The sequence below is a fragment of the Tyto alba genome, unplaced genomic scaffold (assembly GCF_018691265.1).
Source record: "Tyto alba isolate M040663 unplaced genomic scaffold, T.alba_DEE_v4.0 Super-Scaffold_6, whole genome shotgun sequence".
Classification (NCBI taxonomy): Eukaryota; Metazoa; Chordata; class Aves; order Strigiformes; family Tytonidae; genus Tyto; species Tyto alba.
The window spans coordinates 9,594,190-9,618,926 of NW_024881327.1; the positions used below are offsets into that span (position 1 = coordinate 9,594,190).

The 24,737-nt window shown below is 39.0% G+C and overlaps 1 protein-coding gene across 5 annotated transcripts in view; it reads right to left on the minus strand.

Moving 5' to 3' along the window:
- Nucleotides 1-24,737, minus strand: part of FHIP1A (FHF complex subunit HOOK interacting protein 1A) — a 99,652-nt gene that overhangs the window by 32,040 nt on the left and 42,875 nt on the right. For all 5 annotated transcript variants that reach the window (XR_006166991.1, XR_006166990.1, XR_006166989.1 and 2 more), the window contains 4 exons: nt 14,032-14,264; nt 12,018-12,644; nt 7,067-7,225; nt 4,914-5,000 (listed from right to left, as the gene is read on the minus strand). Coding sequence is in view for 2 of the 5 variants with exons in the window: in XM_042807573.1 (XP_042663507.1) it covers nt 4,914-5,000; nt 7,067-7,225; nt 12,018-12,644; nt 14,032-14,133 (975 nt within the window). In the remaining 3 variants the exon portion in view is untranslated. The remainder of the gene's footprint in view (nt 1-4,913; nt 5,001-7,066; nt 7,226-12,017; nt 12,645-14,031; nt 14,265-24,737) is intronic.

The window sequence follows — 24,737 nt, forward strand, 5'->3', positions numbered from 1 at the left end:
TGCTACTTTTACCGAAATTCTTGTTTGATAGTTGGGAGAAGAGGAAGTCAAAGAAAGGAGACAGAAGGTCTGTATGGATGAACTAGGAGCCCCTAACAAAACTGAAACATGAAGAGACAGAAGCACAGACAGGTGACCCAGGAGGAATGTGGAAAAACTACCTGAGTGTGCAGGGAAAGGATTAGGAAAGCCAAAGCCAACCTGGAGTTGAAGAAAGGCTTCAATGGCAAAAGACTATGAAAAAATGCATGCCTGCTGCAGATTGCGGAAGGGGACCTGGTGGCAAAATACATTGAAAAAGCTACAGTATTCAAGACCTTCCTCACCTTGGTCTTTACTGGCAAGCTTTGCCTTCAGTAATCCCAGGTCCCTAAAATGAAAGTGGAAGTCTGGAGTGAGAAAGACTTACCCTTAGAGGAGGGGGATCAGGTTAGGGAACATTTAAACAAACTGGACATAAATGAGTTTGTGGACTTGATAGGTTGCATCCCTGACTGTCAAGGCCACTCTTGGTTTTTTGAAAGCTTGTGGCTACCAGAAGAGGCTCCTGAGGACCAGAAGTAAGCACATATCACTCCAGTCTTCAAGAAAGATGATCCAGAGCACTACAGGCTGGTCAGCCTCACACTGATCCCCAGGAAGGGGATGGAGTAAAACCTCCTGGAGGCCATTTCCAAACATATTAAGGAGAAGGTGGCGACTGCAAGTTATCAGCATGGATTTATGAAGGGAAAATCAAGCCTGACCACTCTGATACCCTTCTACAATAAGATGACTGGCAGAATGGATCAACAGAGAGCAGTTACTATTTATCTTGCAAGGCTTTCAACACTGTCTCTTGTACAACATCCTCATAGATAAAATTATGAAGAATGCACCGGATAAGCAGACAGTGAGGTGGATCAAAAACTAGTTGAACTGCTGGGCTCAAAGGATTGTGATCAGCAATGCAAAGTCCAGTCAAAGGCCAGTGATGCGTGCCCAATACTCTTTAATATCTTCATTAAGACCTAGATGATGAGATGGAGCATACTCTCATGCAAGTTTGTAGATGTTACAAAGCTGGGAGGAGCAGCTGATAGACTGTGCAGCCATTCAGAGGGATTTTGACAGTCTGAAGAGAGGCAGACAGGAACCTCATGAAGTTCAATGACAAATGCAAAACCCTGCACCTGGGGAGAAATAACCCCCGGCACAAGTGCGTGCTTGGGACTGACTGGCTGAAGAGCAGCTTTGCAGGAAAGAACCTGCAAGTCCTTGAGAACAAAAAATTGGCCGTGAGCCAGCAGTGCACCCTCGTGACAAAGGTGACCCACAGCCTCCTGGATTGCATTAAGAACAGTACTGATAGCAGGTAGGTGGGGGGCATCCTTCTCCTTTACACAGTACTGGTAAGGCACATCTAGAGTGTGGGGCTCCCCAGTACAAGAAGCGCACTGACATACTGGAGTAAGTCCAGCAAAGGCCCACAAAGATGATTATGGGATGGGAGCATCTATCATGTGAGGAGAGGCTGAGATTGCCAGGACTCTTCAACCTAGAGAAGAGGAGGCTCGGGCAGGATCTTATTCATGTGTGCAAACAGCTGCTGAGAAGCAGCAAAGAAGATGGAGGCAAACTCTTCTTAGTGGTGCCCAGTGAAAGAACAAGAAGCCACGGGCCACAAACTGAAATCCAGGAAATTCCAACTGGACATCAGGGAGAAAAAAGGCAAAACAAAGACCACACACTTTTTTACTGTATGTGTGGTCAGACACTGAAACAGTGTTGCCCAGAGAGGATGTGCTGTCTCCAGCTTTGGAGACAGTCAACATCCAATTGGACGTGTCCCTGAGCAACCTGCTCCAGCTGACTCTGCTCTGAGCAGGGGAGTTCAACAAGATGATTTCCAGAGGTACTTGCCAGCCTCAGCCATTCTGTGGTTCTGTGAAGAGATGGGAGGAAGGAAAAGTCTGGGCAGCACCTGTCATCTACAATACAGGCTTAGCTTTAATACAAAAGTAAGTAACCCTCCTCATAGAAGACATTTGGCTCATATCTGAATACATCAGCTGCAAAGGCAAACCGATGTTGTTGTTACTCCATGAGGGATTAAAAGCCAGTAAGACTATATACAATTTATCTAATAGTGCTTGTACAGCTGTTTGGGTTTTTTTATTTTTAGATACTTGAATCTACTAAATTTGATTTGGTGATTGGACAGTAAGTCACATTAACATGATTTGTTTATGTTGCTGCTGCTGTTTTAAAAAGAAAGCAAGCTCTGTCACAATGAGAACAGAAAAGATGGAAGACTTCTTTCCTAGACGTCTACATTCATGACTGGAGCTGTCTTTGCAAAAACAATAAATGCAAGTCTGTGTCTTGCTGCAGAGCAATTTTTTCCTCAAAACATTACTTCTTGAAAAAAAACTAGAATATAATACAGAGAGAACAGGCCTGAAGTAGTATGCTTACCCGATAATCACTCAAGAGCAGAGCCAGAAGCTCATCTCCTGATTTTTACACTGAGGTAGAACCATGGGTGCCAGATTGGATGTGGGATGTTAAGGTTTGAATGCCACATAAGGTCTGGACTCCCTTCCTTCCTTCCATGTCTATCACCAAGAGTTATGAGAAGCAGCTGCTCCATACAAGTTAAATTCCAGAAATAAGATTTATAGGAACACCTTAGGAAGGTGTACCAATAATTATCATCTCCTTTTACCATCCCTCCCTTTAACTTTGCACAGACCTGTCTTCCTAATCAGGTATTTATACCATGCTCCATTACTCATTGCATTTGAACTCATAAGCCAGAACAAGTCAGAACAACCTGAACTGAATGACTGGATAAAAACTATAATCTTCAGCCACAAGCAGACTTTAGGATACCAAACCAACTTCACCGAGTTTAAAATAAAAAGCAAGATCCATTTAGGAACACGTTCAGTGAAAGAACTTCTGTTTCAAAAACCATCACGGTGTATCACTCCTTTCTCTCATTTTGACCCTTCACTATTCTTTCTTAACCTAAAGGTTAATTACAACACTTAAGTCCCTAAATGGGTGATACAGCTTTCAAAGACTACTCCTCAACTTTGCATGAATGTTTTCAATGGCAACTAGAAATTATTTTAATGTATGAAAGATCTTTTAGAGCATAATTATCTGTCTTAACACATAGACATCTGTCCCAAATGCAAAGACGTAAATTATTTATTTTCTGTTAAATTAATGTGGGGTACAGCACAGAAAGACTGAAGAGGTCAAATGTGCCTCTACCTACTTGTTTCCTTCTGCTATGGGCTTTTGGTCTCACATATGTGAGAGCCTTGTATCAGATCCACTAGATGGTGCAATCCATCTTCTCCATTCAATGTGTTTGAAGTTTATACACATAAGTAGTTAATTTTTAAAGAGGAAAAAGTCAAACTTAACACTAATCAAGGAAAAGCTTATTATTGGAAGAACAAGGCACCTAAGACAATGTTGGGGTTCAGAAAAGATCTAGGCTTGAAATTCACATATCTTAGCAACCAACATCTCCATTTTCAAGAGAAATATGATGTCACCCAACTTCAAAGTATATAAATGGGGTTCAACAAAATTTTCATCACGTGAAAAAAATGTAATCAGAACAGCATGCTTTGAATGATTTAAGTACCAACAACAGGGAAATAATCAACCCAATAGGGGTTTAGCAGATTAACTGACCAATAAGAATGGCATTCAGCAGCATGGTGGTATTCAAAACAATCTAAAATTTGTCTTAAGTACTTCAGAGGTAACAACAGTACCCATATAAGACTAGAAAGGTAAGGGACTGAGTCAAGACACAGAAATAGAAAAAAATTACTGCCAGGTAAGGAGGTGAACTAAATCCATGACAGACTGCAGCCAAATTTTATTTCGGCCCTCGCCAAGTTCCCAAATGTTTGAGGTCTGCTGAATGATTGAAGAAGATTCTATGCAGCTTATTATTTTCTTGGTAAGTGACTATTTACCATGAACAATTGTGTGCACTGCCAAGACAAGTCCTCGACTAAAAAGCAGAGTAGTGTTTCACTGGCCTCTCAGAAAATGGAACAGGTGCAGTGCTTTCTGCTTGGCAGGCTTAGTAAAAATTAGTAGACCCGCAAAAAGTAATGTATTAGTTTTCTCCTGGCAGTTCTTGGTGGGTTTTTATTCTCAGCAATTCCTACTTTTTCCTCCTGAAAAGAGATGTTCTTTTTACAGGGCAATGAAGACTGTTAATTGACATATTCTACAACAGCTGGAAATGTAGTCTCCTACAGCCTAACAAGGAAAAAAAAAAAAGGCGAAAAAAAAAATTCACCAGCATCAGTGACATATCTTGTAAAGGATAACCCCTAAAATTCAAAGGAAAATGGATTTTTTTCTTCAAACCAACATAAATTGCACCCTAGTACATTAGAAAATTGATACCAAACTCCATTTCTTCTTCACTTCATGAAAATAGTTCTACCAACTTTAATAAGGAACTACAAAACAATACCAACTTTGCTAAAATTAGCATAATATTTCTGGACTGAACATTTTCACTGTGGGCATTTTCCTTCTGAAAAAGGTTCATTTGGAAAAAAAAAAAAATCCTCATGGCAACACGTCTGCCAAGATGAAACGTTGCCTAAAAGGTCACTGCTTTTTTGATGATATGTCAGCCTAGCGCAACAAAAATATTTTGGTTCTTCATTTCACTCAAGAATTTTCAGAAATACCTATGCCTTGCTTAATAATCTTTATAGTGTAAATAGAAAGTATGGAATGAACAGATAGAAAGTTAGCCTAGAAACATGCGCAATTATACAGAGACACTGCTGACAGGACATTTAATAGTATCTTTACACAAAGACCATCCATAATGCTTTTGCCTGTTATTATTTTGTGTCATGTTTGCATACATCACCGACCTTATGGAGTGCAGGAGCCATTACTGGCACCAAAAATCCATTGTAAATGTAATTCACAAGCTGGTTACGTATCAAGGGATGTGCCACCTAAGAGGGTGGAGGAGAGAAAAACAGAGAACAGTTCCAGTGAGATTTAAAACTAGACAGGGCACAGACTACTATTATCCACTACCAAAACCCTTTCCCATTTAACAAGACATATTAATTTGTCATTCTCACCAGCATTTTCTATGATTCAGGTTCTTAAAGATTTTTCCTTCTTCAAATAAATACACAAACTATGTTTAATTACAGTAAGCCTGCCAAATTTTAGAGAACAGTGCTTTTCAATCTCCCTGCATGCTGACAAAGATGAATGGGCAGACAGAAAAATGTGTATACCCATGCATCAAAGGGAGATTCTACATTTAGCTCCTGAAACCTGGTCAGGGTCATCTGAAGGTGGATTTGCCATTGTTAACTTGTCCTCTTACAAGCAGAACAGCTGCTTTCCTATGGTTCAAGAGTAGGTAAATCAAAGCATGCTCTCTGGCTATGGGGCAAGAACATACTGTTCACATGCCCTTCTCCCAGTCACTGTAAAACAAACAAAAATGCAAACAAAACTTACATTATTCATTCAAAAGGTTGGTTGGGAGCTTTAAAAAATTAATTATTAGAAGCCAAAAATTTACTTTTATAATGAAGCATTCATTTTGTTTTCACAAAGAAAATATATTATCAAGTCATGCTTTTAAAAGAAATTTGATAAATACAAACCCAAATTCCATTCAGAAGCATTCTGTTTGAAGGTCATGGAGACTGGAATGTCACAGCCTACACGTGGCCACAAATATTCCCCCACATGCATTTTTTTCCCAGACTTCCTTTAATTTGTAACCCTTACTTTGGAAAGAGAAAGAAAAAAAAAGTTGCCCTTCCTATTCTGCGATCCAGGCAAAAAGTAGTAAATGTTCAGAGGTCTTGGCTACACTGTCCCTTTTTAATCTCTGGCCAAAGTTTTCATGTCAACACAGAAGCCACACCACGAAGACCGTTCCATGCACAGAGCAAGAATTCCTGCAGTAACTGAGCTTTCAATTCAGATGAAGCAAGACTACAAAGACACAATCAAACAGCAGTTAGAAACTGCTCTTTCTGCATGTCAGCTAAAGATCCTTATCCATTTTGAGTTTATTTGAAAAGTGGTTTTAAAATAATATGTTCTTCTTTAATTTGTCTATGGTAATCTTTATATCCATTTTTAAAAAGGTATCAACTATGACCTCCTGCAAGCATAGGTCTGTAGAAAAATTCTGCTTCGACACCCAAATGAATATTGTCTCCATGTTTAAACATGCACGTTAAAAATCTTGTGTATTGCATTGAAAGAATGACAGCTACTATTATTTTCGCATGTTCAATTCTTTAATAGTCAATCAGTTGCTTTACTGTATTTTGCATACGTCTCACTAAAACATATATTTTATTTAACAGTAAATGTGACAATTTTCAATCCTATTCAGCATATTTCTTCAAGTAACACATAAATCCATAGTTTCTGTAGAATTTGAGGCATCCAAGCCAGAAAAAAACCCATTGTAATCAAGAAATAATCATTAAGAACAGAGAGTGGATTCAAAACAAGCCAATCTAAAATGAATTTATATTTCTATGAAGATACCTAAATTCTGCTTGGAAAGCTTTCTTCATGCAGTACTCGCCAACAGGCAAAACAGACTATTTTGTTTTGTATGCTATTATGAGAACTTAGACAAACACAAAATGTTTTTCATTGCTTAAGTACGTAAAGACTACAACATTTTCCCACACATAAAGGCATTCAATTTACTTTTAGTATCAACAGTGATATTAAAATGCAATAAACTTTTTTTTTAAAAACAGAAAATCCTCCCTATTACATAATGAAATATCAAGCCTTCGCACAAATCTACTGCTTTCACTTGAAACATATGTCACCTGAAAACCAAAAACATATGAACTCATCCTTATAACCAGGGCGAACAGCACAAAACATCTGTTTTATTAACAACCCATTTCAGTGTAACTTAAAAAGTCCGTGCCATTAATAAAAGTAAATAAACTCTATAAACTTCTGCAGAATATATAAAAAATTACTACTTCAAAAAGACAGGCCAACCCTGATCCATTACCTGTATCACAGCATTGCAGAATTCAAGGGAATTCATGAATTGTACAAGAGCTGGTGACAAGAGCCAGTCATCTTTCAGCAGGCAGTGCCACTCTTCTCCTTTTTCTTCCAGCTTCGTAGGCAAAGATGAATAGAGGCCACTTAGTCCTGTTGCAAGCACCTGTATGTCAAAAACATAGGAGAACTAAGTTAACTTTCCAACTGTCCATCTGCTTGAATGGCAATGCCACAGATGGTTTTTCTTACTAGTTTTAGTAACATAAGAGTGTGTTGACAGTAATTTAATTTCCTTTCGAAAGAGCCCTGTGGCAGAAAAACATGAATATTTTAAAGAGCCTTCAATTTCAAAGAATCCTTCTTTCAAAAACTGGTATTTAGGAGAAAGGGATGGAGAAAATCAGGTCGTCTTGTATTTTTTTTAATATCTTTACAATTACTTTTTAAATACTTCTAAAATAATTTTCTACTTTCCTTCAGTCCCTTCCAGAAGAAGCCATCACTGTCATATATCTACAGCTTCTCTTTCATTGGCGATTTGAATGTTACTGCTTACACATGCCTATATGAAATTATTTCATTCAGAAATATGAAACATTAGAAATGGAGGGGGGAAGTGCCTCCATCAACAAAAACGAAGTTCAGCCTCATGTAGACCACAGATATATGTTGCCTTTCATTTCTGGACAGTTGAACTCAGCTGAATCCACTTAAAATTTAAACTGTTCGTAATTTCTCATTTTCATTTCTTACTTGGAAGGGGGAAAGGAAGAAATAAAAAAGCCTGAAATAATTTACTGTATAGACATTGTTTCCAGTGATGTTAAGGCTTACAGAGGTTTTATGTAGAATATATCACTAAAACACAAGATTGTATTTTAAAAGTGTATTGCCAAAAGTTTTTTTTTTTAAATTTCCCTGAATATATCTAGAGTTTTGGTAGTTTCAGACCAAGTTTTTAATTATTAAAATTATTTGAAGCTGGAAACTTTCTAAATATTTTTACAATTCATCTTTCTAACATGTTTTTATAAAACTTCAGGATAATTTTTAAGGTGATTCTCATTTTAATGGGAAGACTCAGCCTGATGGGAATCTTTTTAATTTTCATTCAACAGACTCTTGTACGATATCTTCCTCTTTCTGCAAAGGGCTGCTTGGCACCTACAGGGCTAGACAGTCAAAGCTCTGATGAAACACAATGGTTTTATCTATTAGAAAACAGTTGACAATGTGCAGGTCAAAACCAAGGGTTCACAGAAGGGGGTTCAGGTTTTGATCATATGCAAGTGTAACCAATTATAATTGCTAACACATCCAGTCAGACAAAGGCTGTGTTTCTGAATGCTTGCCATTCTTACATCACATCATTTTTGAAGATGGATTTATTCTGCCATACATGATTAAGCCAAATATTAAGAAGCTGGGGTTGAACTATGGAAAGTTCACTGCTTTAGCACACAGCTACTTTTTTTATACACATATATACACAGCTATATAAAGAAAGATGCTGGAGATATTTCAAAAAACCTAAGAAGCTAAAGCAATTAAACAAAGCTTTATTTGTACAATCATGTTCTTCTATAACTATAATCTTTTTTGCTTTTTCTCTTTCTCATGGTAGAATAGCACAAAGCAAAAAGTCAGGAAGATCTTCATAGGCCTATAGAACTACCTATACGTAACCCACACACACACTTGCACTCATGAACTCAGGCTTCAGGTGATTCTAGGAAGGAAAAAATTCTTTAGAGAGAACTTGAGTTTCTTTTCTGTTGCAACCTTTTAATTAAAGCACACTTGATTTTCCACTGTCTGCTTAAAATGTAACTGTTAGTCGTAAACACATACTTACCCTCTCAGTAAGTAATCTGATTTTCAGACCTGTGTACTATCCACATTTCTTGGTCATATGGAAGTTTAGTCCTTAAGTACAAGGAACTGACCTTCAACAAAACATACTACTCTCCACTAAAAGGAGCAGTGAACTCAGTCAGTCAAGGCCTTGAAGTGAAGAATTCTTTAGTTTGTCTGACTTACTGAAGTAAGAAGTGACAGATGTAGCTGCTAAAAGGCTGTCAAGTTTAAAAAGCTCTTATTTTTGCTATGAAGTACAACACAAATGGCTCTATGAAATTATGTTTCTAAAGCACTGAAACGGAGAGTAGCCACTGGAAGCAATTTCACCTCTGTAGAAAAAAAACATTTAAAAATTTTCATAAAAATATATGGTATAAACAAGATCACCATTTGAAATTACTAACAGAGTCTTTACATTCTATAAACAGGCATATAAAACAATGCACATATATGACATTATGGAGTTTCAATCAGTAAAATGATAATCATTAATAAAAAAAAAAAAAAATCTGGAACTGAAGAAAATTAGTGAGTTCACGTCCTGGAAGGGCAAGATTGGTTTTATTTTTGTTTTACCCAGAGCAGTGTTCTTTTAAACTTCTCCCAACATTTGTCATGTCAACCCTACGCTCTCATCTACCTTTACAAGCATCTTCAGCAGTTTCTCACCATCGAGTCATGAGTCTCTCTGCAAACCAGTCTCCTTGATTTATTTACTTTCTCTTGACTTGCAGAAGACACTATGTGATTTATAATCCCAGACTCATTACATGATTAAAATGTGTTGTTAATATATAATCAACTCCCTTTAATAATTTCCTTTCCTCCCACATCCACAGTCTTTCTATCTCTGTGCAGCCTCGACTGTTCAGGGACACTGCAGAGCCATGCTTCCTCCTGCTTTAATACTTGCTTTCCTAAACCGTGAAGTGTTTACAAACACTACATTTTATGGAGAGACTTTGAGATGTTACCCTGCTCAAAATTTTTTAGAAACATTTTTTTCTTATTATAATGCTGAACAGACAATATCTTCAATCAGATTCAGAAAACTTCCAGGTCAAAACACAACAAAAATGATATGGCAGAAAAATCTCTGTAAATCAGAATACTGTCCCCAACAGTCTGTGTAAAAACCATTTGTTAGTGATGTATCGTACTGCAGTCTGTTCCCTTATTTATAGGTTATTCTAGTTTTTAATAGTATGGACAATCTAGTTTTAAAAAGCTGCTAACCAAAGTCAGCTTAAAAAATAGTATAAAGAAAGACTTCAGGTTCACTTTGGCACAGATCTAACACTGATTTGGGTATATGAGGCAGCAGAGACTTATAGCCAGACCCCATCCCAGCACATGTCTATACTATGCAATAAAGCATGATAAAGAAAATCCCATACGTTACCAACCAACTCAGCCCCAAAACCAGAGATAGTATCAACACAGTGCCACCCAAATGCCACTCCTGTCAGCACAGGACCACACTAGCTGTTTTGCAGAGTAGCTGAGGCCACATCTGCAGTGATTTGAGTGATATACAGCAATGCCACTGACACCTATAGTCTTCATCCAGAACAAAACCTGCTCCTTCAGCTCATCACACTCAAAATCAAAAAGATGTTGTGCTAGTGAGCCAATTCTATGGTACTGCATTAAAGTTTTATTATAGACTTAGGTCAGTCTCGTTACTGTTCAGAAAAGTCTGATTTTAGCATATTTTGACAAGAAGCCTTCCTAATTAGAGTGATTGTCAATCATGGCTCCCTGCTGTTCGAAGGTTAATATAGCTGGCTTTTATCTTCAGTGTAAAAAGGGTGAGGGTTTTTGGTTTTTTTTTTTTTTTTTTAATTGGAAGATGTAATTATGGAAGTTATAGCATGGATCCAATAATGGTATCTGTCTCGAGGGCAGTTTGAGAATCAAGTTCATATTCTTGAGCAGCATCTATTAAACAAGGTCAAGTGGAGTCTCTCAACACAAGAAGTTCGATGCAATATTTACAACTGACAAAAGAAACCACTTAGAAGTTTTGCTTTGGAACTTGTAGGCCTCCTCCAGCCTGCTCAAAGGACGTAGAAATCTTAGAGTAAATGGAAACATACAGCTGGAATAGCTAGCATGCACTAACGATTAAGGCAGGGATTCTAGTGTTCTCTGCTCTAAAGCTCTCTACTTTAGTAGCTATGTACGGCTCCCCTCCACTTCATTTGTTCCGGCATTTATTAAACTAAAATGCAAGCCACACAGATTAAAAATATCAAAAACTAGCACACAAGAGCAACTTTTCTGCAGAACCCATCCATTTTAGACCTCAGTGTGATTTTATCTCATGTGATAAGGCATGAAGCAGAAGGTGTTGTAATGCCCATTCTGCTTTAGCTTTAAGACTGCAGTAGGGCAGCTTTGTTTGTTAAATCAGATTATTTACTTATTCAATAGCAAAGGTTTTCGATGCATGTAGTAAGATTGATTGGTCTGATGCAACAATGCAACGCTACTATCAAGTTTTGTGACAGAGTACAACATTGCAAGATGGTGATTTGCCTGAGACGGCCACAGAAACATCTAATTCTGTGACAAAGAACAAGCCTCCCTTTTATATTGCAAAAAATATTACATTTCTGTAACACTCACATTATTTTCAGATTTATTTTTTAAACTGTTGAACTGACGTTATACCGTGGCAAGCACAGTCTACTTAAGCTAGCACTGCCACCAGAAACAATAGCCTCGGAACACCTTGTCCCCATTTCTCACTCCTGTCACTCCCAGAATCTCACAGGAGCCTCACAGTGAGACAGCAGAGGTTTCCCTCCCACCAAGTTCTGCTATAACTTCCATTAGCTTCCCAATTCAATTCACTGTGTGACTGCAAAAACACTATTGCTGGCCCAAAAGCACAAGATACTGGTATGGAAACAAGAAGCAAGACTGCATTTGGCAGTAGGGCTGATTTAAGCAGTATTACAGTTTATGAAATAGCTGTTAGCAGAAACCAATGTGTTACAACACACCTTTATCAAAATGACAGAAAAGGATGAGAAGAATACAGGGCAGACAGTTTAGCACTGAAGATAAGCAAAACAATAACAACTTACTGGGCAAAAATAGGTGTTTTCTGCTATGTGGTTTGCAACAAGGTTGTTTTCTGCAGACAGAGACATTATGAAAAGCAGCGCATCACGGGCCTGTTGGCCTACGGTTCCTTCTCGATGGATGAAGGGAATCAGCAAGGAAAATATGAGGAAATTGGCGGCTCCTTGGTCTTCACTGGTGTGAAAAAACAGTTCTAAAATGGATGGATCTTTGGCTATTATAGAGCAAAGCTGGTTCAAGAGAATAACCAATTCTGTTTCCACTGTTGAAGTGGCTGTTCCTGAGCAGGAACTCAGCAACATCATCAAAGGCTTCAAGATGGGCTTGTGATGCAGCAAAGGCTGATGAGACTGGGTAACTAGCATTTCATACATTTTGAGTTGCTCAATTTTTGTCTCATCGGTGAACTCTCGCCGTAGGCTCCAAAGAAAAAGCTTCTCCATGATGTTTTCGGAGACCACGAACTCCAGAATAGGCCCCATTGAGGCATCCTTTGCTTGCTCCTCAATTAATAAGAAAAGCATGTGCTCCACATAATTCTGAACAGTGCTGGCCTCATCAGGTGAAATCGCCCCGTACTTTGCCTGAGTGTTTTTCAAAGGATCATGCTTCTCTAAGATTTTCAGAACCTAAACAAAGGCAGATCAGTTATTTGAATGCATTTTTTTTTTAAATATGCATTTACCCCCATATGGAAAAAAAACATCAAAATTCTTAACATAAAAAGCACTTGTGCTTTTAGTTTTTGTCTGTCAAAATTTTTAAATTTAAAAAGTTTCACATTCGGCATGAACAAGGCCAAAACATAATGCTTTTGTTCACCTTTTTTTTTTTTTTATACAAGCACCTAGATTTGCCACTTGTCCTACTGCTGAAAACTTGGGGTTCTCTGAAGTATGGATAAACTAGGTTCTCTTAATCTTCAGAAATTGAGATTAAATGACTTTGTAGTAAATTTCTTTGTCACTGAGGATTGAAATCAAAGGGCCTGCTCTTCAGCCAGAGTAACTGTGCTCAGGAGTATCAATATCATAAGATTATTTGCAGTAGTAAGAGTAACAGAAACCTACAGAGCTGATCTTCCCTTGCTACATCTTATATGACACCAAATGGCCACTGATGCCCACATACTCTTGCAAAATTCAATACAGATTTAGGATTGAGTAACAATTGTCATCCCAGCCCTTATACCCCTGGATTGAATTCTGTTCTGCACACAGTCAGTGAAGCTCATTGTCTGTGAAACAGCCACTGTCTTTAGCCTTTTTGTGGAGGATAATTGCCACAAAACCACAAAGGAACAGTGGCTCCCCTAACATGACATCATCACTAGAGTTAAGTGAGAAAAGTTGACTCTTGAGAAAGGGCTCCTCTGACCCTGGCAATGTCTCAGGAACACCACCATTCATCTGGCTTGCTTCTCAAGGTAGCCAAAAAAGAGCAAAAGTAGCAGCACATAAATCAATTTTACATAAACCGTTAGTTATTTACATTACTGCAAAAAATAAGACCTTATATTATGGTGCTCAGAGCAAAACACCTTTGCCTAAAAGCAATTATAATCCTGATGACATGCAAACAATTTTTGTACTGAAGGACATAATCTACATCTATCCACAATAAACAAACTGCACACAGCTTTGCACCATGTGTCTAATATACTTCACAAAAGATAGGCAAGCCTGACCCAGCACAAGGAAAGGAAGCACAGAGGTTTGCAACAGAGTAATAGTCACAGTGCAACACTACAAAGATCTAGGCCTTCCTTAAGATATTACCAGTCCTACCATTTCCCATTTAGATGCAAATCTGGAGTTCAAAGTGAGATTAGCAAAGCCTAACCATACCTTGAAAGGTCAATTACCTTTGCATTTTAAAAATGTTTCAGTGTCATCTACTACATTCTCCACAAAAGACACTTGTTCCTGAGCAATTCAGGATTATCTCAAAGGAAGGAATGAAGCAAATTCCTATTAATGCCATGTACTTCAAATCAATAAAACTAATTAACATTACCTGTGCCCAGTGTGTTCTAAACACTATCATGCATGTTTCTGGGTCAACATCCTGCAGGCTCGGAGCCTGCCGATTTCTGCTGATCCTGGTTCCAGAGGACATTATAAATTTTCCAAAGGTCAAGCCAACTAAGCCATGCTGGATTTCTTTTTAAAATCCTGTTGTTAGCTATAAATGTTCAAGCATCATGATGAGATTGATACTGTGCTTTAAGCTTTGGTATCCGCAGAAATCTGTTTAAAAACAAGACAAAACAAAAGACACCTAAATATACCTATGCACATCAAATTATATTGTATAACAGAAAAGAACATCCTTAAAGAGAACACTTAAACCTTTTTTCTTTTAAATCAGTTTGTGATTAGAATTTTTTAAAGCATGTTATATAGGACCATCTTCTCAAATTTTTCATCATAACAGTTTCTAATGCTCACACTTTAGAGATCAGTCACTGAATTAAGGTGCTACTGAAACAAATAAGCATAACAGAAGCTAATGCAGTAAACATTTTATGCATACGTCACTACATTTTTGGTTTTTCATTGTGAGATTTTTACCACCTGACCATGTCTCTATTCAGAGTTGCTTAGTAACTAAAGTTGTAGAGACCATACAGGTGAAATAGTACAGGTTATATCTCTATTTTTGTAAAAGCAATATTTCCATTAATAGATATAATTACAAATACTTAAAAGTTTTCTGTCAGAAAACATATTATAAACAGTTAAAAACATCTGTAGAACACCATATGCAAGGAGAAGGATGCATCTTTATCAATACCAAAGTAACCAAAACCAAAGAGTGTAACAGATAAAACCTTCATGTTTCCAAAGCCAAATAAATTGAGATGTCATATTAAAGGACTATGAGAATAAAACCAAACATTGAAACATGCTTTTCATCCATTATTTAATATCCTAGATATGTGAGTATCAAAATAGTTGCACACCTCCAGGGGAAAGTTAAAATGAAACAAAGGCAGATATCTTCCAGATAGTTGAGAGGCTTAAGAGAACGTATGATTCCCTCAAGCACCAGTATGTAAATCACACAGTCCCCTCTTTTTTTTTTTTTTTTTTTCTTCTTCCAACCCCCTCCCAACCTTTACATTTTTATTCTTGCTTTTGCAAACCAAGTAGGCTTTTAATTTCATTTTGTTTTGGGCCAAAACAAAACACCACAAAACCCCTCCACCCTGCAAAAAACCCCCCAAGACTCCCACAACACCAATATACAAAGAGTTAAGAAGACAAATAATATACTACAAGTTCCTACAGCTCATGTAAATCATAGCAGATTTTTATTTGCATTAGAAGTGCCCTCCACCTCTCCAGTCTTCATCAGGATCCCAGAGCCTCTGAACATTCGTTGCCTTAGTGAAATACACAAGGAAATTTTTGTACCATAAGTTGCCACAGCACACACAGCAATTCTTCACCAGTATAGTAGGTATTTCTTTGCATATATCTTAAAAGATAAAAATCTTTTCTCTACGGTAGACATCTCTGCTCCCTGCATGCGTGCTCCATTTGTATTCTTGAAACTGTTAGCACAGGAAAACATACAGCCTGTCTCAAAAGTAGCAACAACTTTTGCCATTTTCAAAATATCCAAAAATATACAGCATGCAACTTTGAGATCTGAGGTAAGCAAAAAGCAAAAGATAGTTATGCATTCCCCTGTATCTATATGTGTATATTCACATGTTCAAGATTCAGCTGCATGATCAGAGTTTCCCCCCTCCATCCCAACCGCTGCTTCTTACAGCACATAAGATGCATTTCGGATGCATTTTCTAAACACTCTCATGCAATACAATTAACACAATCTAGTTCATTCTTTTTGCAGATAAAATATTCCATGGGTGGAAAAGCCAGCATAAATCCTGGACAGTTTATATCTGATTGGGTAACACTACTTCCAGAATGAAGCTGGCATACAAACTACCCTCCAGATAATAAACCACCTTGAATCAGATGCATTGGAGAGCACTGTGCAAAACCAGTGAGAATCAGCTCAGGAGAGCCAGCCGACGCTGGGAACAGAAGTAATCCCTTATAAAATATCAAAGTCCCTATTCCTTGCTTCCCTACTCCACCCACACTTCTCACCTGCCTATCTCTTCCGTGCTTACACTGGCCTTACACTTGCCAAGCACTCTCTCTCCCAGCAATTCAGTTCATACGCTCATGTGCTTGAGGGCACCTACCGGTATACTGCTGCTACTTAAACAGTCCTGTAAAAATGGATAGTACTATTTCTATACTACTGATGTTCCTGCACAAGAAAAAAAAAATAAAAATAAAAATATCACAGATCAAAGTAGCAAGTGGATTTAAGAATCCAACTTCAGAGGCCTAGGATCTGGTTTTCTAATCATTACTGACTTCAGTAGTTACCAGTATATGTTCAATGCACAGCGTCTGGTGACTTTTGTTTGCTTTCTGAGAACTCAACATTTCTACCCAAAACCACTCAGAAAACAAGATACATGCTTAGAGACTATTTAGAAGCAGCTTGCTGTAAGTAGTTTGCCTAATACCATAACTAATAATCCAAAGGAATATTTAATTGACCTATTCTTCAGATCACCCATCTACTTCCTTCCAGTTCCCTCTTTCCCAGCCCTCTCCCTCAAACAAGAATCTTCCAATTTCAGTAAAAGTTCAGCAGTCTCCTCCAGGCAAAAGTGTCCTTCACTGCACAGCCCTGATTCACCCTTTGAGCAGATCTGTCCTATGCATGAAGTGAAGCAAGCAGCTTTGGAAAAACTAATGTGATTGTGTAATTAAAGATGGTATCATAAGGTGCAGCAAGAGAACTTAATTAACACAAAGCAGAGGCAAGCTCAATTCTGGAATTCACACATTGCTTGACTTTACAACTTAGAGGTTGTTCCAATGTAGACTTTACATGTTATTTAAGAATTTAAATAAAAGAAACTGATATTGCACATCTAGATATCACATGACAAATTCTGTCAGCAGTACAGCAGTAAGATACCAAGAGTAGAAGCAGAAACTGCAGATCAGCCTCCACTATTTAAGTGAGTAAACAACAGTAAGGAAGATTACGGCTTTCTTCAATAATGCTGATAAAAAAATCAAAGATCAGTGATGTAAGACTCTTGAGATGCATGCAAAACTCTAGGATGTATCACACACAGGCAATCCAAAACTATTTAACCCTTTACCCTCTCTTCTCCTTTAATCTGTTCTAATTCTCTGTCCTCCTTAGCTTTCGCAATTTCCTTTTTTCCTCATGTGTCTTTCCTATCCCAGCCTCAGACTCTGCTCCACAAACTTCAAGACAGTACTCACGCCCTCTGCATCAGACAGACCCTCCTTTAAATAACTACTTCTATCTGGTAGCTCTCTAAACATACTTTTCTGGATTAGAGGTTCCATATTGGTGCTTCGGTCATTATGGATTCCTGAAATATTGCCCTACTTCTCTGCAGCTATGAGAAGACCTAAAGTGAACAAAAATAGATCTCTCAGCCCACATTCAAAATATATCAAGATGCCAACAGATCCAGTGACAGAGCCATTGTTAAGTTTGTGTGTCCGGTAGGAAAGCTCACTTTCCACAGAAGTGTTACTTAGTTACTGACATTTGTGTAAGAGCAGTGTTACTGAACTCTCAAGCCCTGCCTCTGTTAACATCTCACCCGCCTGAACAGACAACTGCTAGATGCTGCACTGGTATTGCGGACATGTTTTTCTACACAAGGATATCCTCAGTCTAGCCACCATATACAAAGAACAGATACAGCCCCTGTGAAAGAAGTCTGCAAGACAAACGTGTCCCATCATCTCCTGCTTAAGGTCCTCTAAGGTTCTATTCATCCAAGATATTTAAGAGCTGCTTGTTCTCTCCAAGTCCTGATTTGGGCACACTCGAATTACAACACTGGGAGTTCTCAGATAAACACGTCATTACCAACTGCCAGCTTTTTGATTCAAATCAGATCTTTTTCAGAGTTAGGTAATACCAGATCAGAAGAGAAAGGGCTTTCAGCGTTGCTAACTCTAGAAATGTCTACACTACCAGCCACAGAAAACTTTTGGGAAGGTTCCCTCGAGCTGATACTGCATGCATCCTGTCTGGTCCATTTACTATATTTGTTATTACAGGCACAAACATAACCCCATTTCTTGATAAAAATCTTTGGGAGTGTGTGATTGACAAACTGTGAAATAAGAAATTCATCTCCAGCATTTACGTACTCTAACTAAAATCTGCACCTAACAGTATACTGCACATACAAACAATGAGAAGATTAAAGCCATTTACATCCCAAAAACACAAATCACAATCACAAAAAAGATCTTTTGTCCCTTGGTGACAGACAATAACATCTCAGTAAAATTCAGTCTAACAGTTCATTCTGAATGTTCACTCCTACTGCAAAGTCATCATAAACACACTGTACAAATCATCACATGAAGAGCAAAAATACCAAATTTAAATTATTAGATGAAAACAACTTGCTTGTAGCGAACATTAAGCTGATGAGGGCTACATTCACTTGCATCTAGTCCAGCTATCGGATCAGAAATCTAAGAGTAGTCAGAGAACACAGACATTATCCTCACAGTGTTCAATACTATGGCTTTTTAATCATCTCTAATTTAGAAGTAACAAGACAGCAACAAGCAGACTGCAATGTGCAATAATATTTCCAAGATCAAATCAATTCCCTTAAGGAAACAAGAATTTCCAATTTGGAAGGCATCTTGGGATGCTGGGATTTCCTTAGTAATACAAAACACTAATAGACTGTGTAGGCTTCAAAGACTTCAAACTCTGTAATAGTGTATCAAAAAGCATACAAAGCTTTTGACAACTTAAGTGGTCACAGAGTAGATCCTAAAAACAGCATACCTATTTAAAAAAGGAAAGTAATTTAATTGGAAGAGTTACTATCTTTTAAGATACATATCAATCTAAAGTTAGTGTGCTCTAGTTATAGCAGTAGTACAAAGAATACATTCATTATATTTGCGGTACGCAGATTTTATTACTAATTAGTAGGTTTTCTTGATTGTTTTGCAAGACCAAATGTACCACAGTAATTGCAACATCACATTATTCCCTGTGAAGTAAAACTAACTCCAATTAAACAGGACAAATAACCTGACTATATTGAGTCCAAAGGTGAGAAAATAAATTAATTTATAAAACACTGATTCGTGGAGGAAGGCATAGAAGTGAACTCGGGGGACACTAAGAACAAAAGTAACCATTTATTTTAATCAGTTCATGGTTAAAATTTTACAATAATTTAGCCTTTCCTGTCTGCTAAATCTTGATCAAGGTGTTACTCTACCATTTGATAGTCCTGACAAGCGCAAATACACATCTCCTCCAGTCCATTCAAAATTCTACTTCCAAAAACCATTGCTCAGTTTAATACTTTGATCCTGCTACACAATAACAGAACCTTCTTAGCAGGTAAATCTTTCCACGATACAACTATATCTTACCTATCAGTCATTTAACCCTGTTACAAGGCCAAGTCCACTTACATATACCTTCTAGAGCTATTTCAGTTGTCTATACTGACAACATTTCTGTCTCAAATCCCTCCTCTCCTACACGAGGTACCCGCCCCTACCCCCAAGGGTTTACATATTTAACAATCCCCACATGGAACAAGAATCACCAACGTACACATCGTACACATGAGGAACCGAGGTTCAAAGAGGCAAGTCATTATCTCCCCTAAGATCTTCCTGTATTCTCTAACTGGACAGCAGCTTTGGAAATCAGGCAATTAATATGCACCTACATAAACTCTGCTGGTTTCATATTAAATACCTTTCAATATGGGCTTGGTTAGCTAGTTAGGGGGTTTTTTCCTGCAAATCTGGTCAATCGTTGCATATTATGTGCTAACAAGAACCTGTCTCTCTCTAAGCAGCAGCAGAGAAAGTTATATAGTCACATACATAAGTCTACACAGGCTATGTCTGTGCAGTCTCTGGTAAGTGAAGAGGATGGGAGGAAGAGCACAGAAAGCTTCAGCACAACTCAGCCTATTTCCAGTTTTAAAAAAATCAGCAGTCCACAACTGTGCTGGGTAGCTTTAGATAAATGATGAGATTGAGACCCAGTCATCCGACTCATGGAGGATGTCTGCTTTCACTTTTCCTTCGGAATTCTGTAAATCATCAACCATTTCTACACAGGTGATTGCAGGGCTGAACTCCCCAATCAACAGAAGTACTCATTTTACTGCAAAGTACACTGGAAGAACAGCCTAGCAGAGAATCCCTTGTGAAGTCTGCTCCCATTGGAGTGTCTCTTCTCAGAAGTTTCACTTTTGAATTAAAAAAATAGTACAGAAGTTTGCAGGATTAGGGCTTTCCAGGCAATGCACAACATACAGGCAAAAGATCCACTGCCTAATACAGTAAGGCAGACACAGAATAGACTGCAAGGCTCTGAAATTTAATTATCAGATGATAGAAACTTTAAGATGCTGTGTTCTCCAACAGTTCTTGAACACAAGTGTACCTCTGTTATCAGATACTGTATGTGTTTGCTCTGACGGCCAGAGTTTTCCACCCTGTCAGTCCAGGTACGTAAGAGACAACGGAGAGATGGATAAGAAGCCTTGATGGCACTGAACAAAACAGCATATATCAAAACATTTTCATGGATCAGTGTAGCATAAAGGGGCTTGAAATTAGACAACTTCAAAGAAGCAGAGGGAAATTATATGGTCTTATGCATAGCTATGCAATCATGTCCCTGCAGTCTCTGATAAGTGGATGAGGGAGGGTTGGAGAAAAAATGAGTGGCAAATTTTAGCATGCCTCAACTTTGTTCCAGCTTAAAAGGAACCTTGTTCAGGGTTTGTTTATTTTTGACTGAAAAGAAAGCCTTCTGCATAAATTTGTCAGCTTTTCTTTAGGGACTGTGATCAGGGAGAGGGTTTAAATTTTATTAACAAGAGCGTTTCAAAGGAAGACATCAATCATTTGAAAGGAAAGGATTCATCCCGCTTGTGGTATGTTTTGCTACAAAAGCAAAGCCTGTAAAGAACAGCCACTTCCCCACCCATAACGACCCTATACACTTCACCACCAGAATGCAGAAGGATTACAGCTTACTCCCTGGAGAATAGTAGGTCTGTGGTAAGCAACTGAGAAAATGCCAGTGGTTAAAAGCCACTGCGTCAGGAAGGCCTCTTTTTCGTTAAGTACTACTCACTTTCAGAAGCTCTACTAGCAAGAAAGCTGCAGCAGATTACCAGAGGAACAGTTTAAACTACACGAGCAGTGATCCTCCTTCAATTGTTCTTTCATGTTTCAATGCTGCAGTCCACCAATTGTCCTGTCCTTTGTCTACCTCAAGCAAACATTTCATATTTAGTCAGTTTTCTCCAATCTATCTTTTCTACCCAGTATCTGCAAAGGCACTGTGCCTTCTGTGTGTGGGTGGGAGAAGATATGTTTTACACTGATAAAGCTATCTGCTTAAAAGCCTAACAGAGGAAAAAGTCACCACAAATTGTAAAGCAATGTAGTTAATCAAAGTATCAATCTGTTCTCATCAAGCACAATTTAATCCAACCTGCTAACATGAAAGTAAGAATGTCTTGTGACTTGTCCCCACAGAGACTGCCTAACAAGATCTATCTCATGAGAGAAACTACACACAGTATGTTTTATAATGAGACAAAAATCTTACTGTCCCATCTACAGTCAGACTTCTGTAGTTAAAAAAACACAGTACATCTTTTCTCAAATCTCCAGGGAGCTACACGACTCACATTTCTTGTAGATTCTCATTAGCTCAGACAACTAATTGGGGTACCACTAACCTCTCAATGGGATCTATGTAATCCTATGGTATCATATGTTAGGGGATCCGGGTTACAGCATTAAATAAATACATGGTTCTCCAGACACATGAATGGGCAGTTCCCCCACAGTGGGTACAGCACCAACGACAGGTAAGAGGCCCACCTGCCAGCCCTGGTTCAGCAGTGCTGCAATGGCATAAAGGTGCATGCTTTAAGGGCAAGCAGTGGGATCAACTCACACTGGCAGCCTACGCACTGGAACACGGGCTGAGCCAAATCCCAAGCCTTCAGAGCCTTCTGCTGCAAGGGTCAGCCAAAATGAAAGAACCAGTTAGGCAGTATGGTCCAAATGGCATTCATGAGTTAGGCTAAAATTATACACAGTGGGTCTAGGAAGGCATACAGCTAACCAGCAGACAATTCAAAGAGCATGTTACCAAAGCTAGAGAAATGGCAGTGATTGCTCAAGAAAACAGTAATTAAACAAAGCAGAATACTTGACAGAGACCTTGATTGCCTCAAGGAGGGCTCTATTTACCTGATACACCATAGGGGATGCTCATCTGCTGCATGCATTTGAACATGGGCAATTTCACTGGAACTCAAGAGCATACAATCACTGAAGTTACTCTTGCAAAGTCCCAAGAGGAATGAACTACACGTTCATATCCCTAGGTCATAAATCTGAAGCTAGGGAGGGAAAAAATAAGGCTGTAATTCTAGTGGTATGACTCATTCCTTTTAGAGCGATAAGAATATAATAAACTTGTTTCTCTGTTGTATTTTATCTCCTCACATTTGGCCTACTACAGAAAGGCAACAACTCCGTAACAATTAGTAGTTCAAAACACAGAACACATTGGTTAAAAACTTAAGAACAAAATAGCAACTAGGGTTCTTAAAATCCAAGATAGATATCTCTCTATTCTTAGGAACACTCAGGCACAGTATGACTGAGGTACCTTGTCTGCTACTGGCAGACAACTGCTGCAAAAGAGATATTAAAACTTTAAACTGAGCTGGGAAAAAAAAAAAAAAAAAAAAAAAGTGGCTCAGAAAAGTTCATTTCTACCTATATACTGAAGAAATCAGATGTCATCAAACTGAAACCAATCCAAAGGCTTTAACTCTGCTAGTTCATTCCCATATCACCACCAAAATTGCTGACCCAAGGAAAGCATGTTTCTGCAGAAAACGAAGACCCAGAGACCAAAGTGTTCGGTGTTATACTGTGAGACAGGCATCAGAAGAAAAACAAAACTCAGTGTACTGTGAATATGAGATGAGATACATCCATAAGTCCTGAGGGAACTGGCGGCTGAAGTGGCTAAGGCACTATCCATCGTATCTGAGAAGTCACGGCAATCCAGTGAAGCTCCCACTGACTGGAAAAGGGGAAACATAACCCCTGTTTTGAAAAAAGGAAGACCTTGGGCACTGCAGGCCAGTCAGTCTCACCTCTGTGTTTGGCAAGATCATAGAACAGATCCCCCTGGAAACGATGCTAGGGCACATGGAAAACAAGAAGGTGATTGGTGACAGCCAACTTGGCCTCATTAATGGCCTGACAAATTTGGTGGCCTTCTATGATGGGGCTACAGCACTGGTGGATAAAGGGAAGAGCAACTGACATAATCTAGCTGGACTTGGGCAAAGCATTTGACACTGTCCCACATGACGTCCTTGTTTCTAATGTGGAAAGACATGGATTTGACAGATGGACCACTCAGCAGATAAGGAAGTGACTGGGTGGTTGCACCCAAAGAGTTGCAGTCACCAGCTCGATGTCCGAGTGGAGAGCAGGGACGAGCGGTGTTCCTCAAGGGTTGGCATCGGGACCGATGCTGTTTACCATCTTTCTTGGTGACATGGACAGTGGGATCGGGCGCTCCCTCAGCAAGTTTGCCAACAACACCAAGCTGTGTGGTGCAGTCAACACGCTGGAGGGCAGGGATGGCATCCAGAGGGACCTTAACAGGCTTGATCGGTAGGCCTGTGTGAACCTCATGAAGTTCAACGTGAGGCCAAGTGCAAAGTCCTGCCCGGGGGTGGGGGCAATCCCAAGCACAAATCCAGGCTGGGAGAGGAGTGGGTGGAGAGCAGCCCCAAGGAGAAGGGACCTGGGGGTGTTGGTGGACGGAAAACTGACTGTGAGCCAGCAATGGGCACTTGCAGCAGTAGCAGTTTTAAACTGAAAGAGGGTAGATTCAGATTAGATATATTTAGATTAGCTATAAGGAAGAAATTCTCCCCTGTGCGGGGGGTGAGGCGCTGGAACAGGCTGCCCATGGAAGCTGTGGCTGCCCCCTCCCTGGAAGGGTTCAAGGCCAGGCTGGACGGGGCTGGGAGCCCCCTGGGCTGGGGGAAGGGGGCCCTGCCCGGGGCAGGGGGGGTGGAACTAGATGGTCTTTAAGGTCCCTTCCAACCCAAACCGTTCGGTGAGTCTATGAATATGCTTTCACATTTAAGTTTCAAGAGAGAAATAGAACAACACGAAAGGGCATAGCACATGTCACTGAATGAAAGTTACCTTCCATTCCTTGATTTATAGGCAAGTTGCAGATGTCAGCTGCTGTGTCTACACAAATAATTTTCTTTAGTCATAATTGAAGTGAATTATTGGGAAAAAATAGTTGTTGCCAGCCTCCCCATGTCTACTGAGAATTTGTACGTGGTTTATTTCAAAATTCATCACTCCCCAGGAGTGGGAGGAAGTAGCACATCATCAGTATACATTTAACAAAACCTGCTTTATGTTCTGGTTATGCTAGTGGAAGTAAGAAATCAAAATGTTCCATGCAATCTGCAACATCAATTTTGCTTTCCAAGATAATTCTGACAACTGTGTGACATACAAACTTGGCCCCAACATGCTCATAATTTAGGAAAA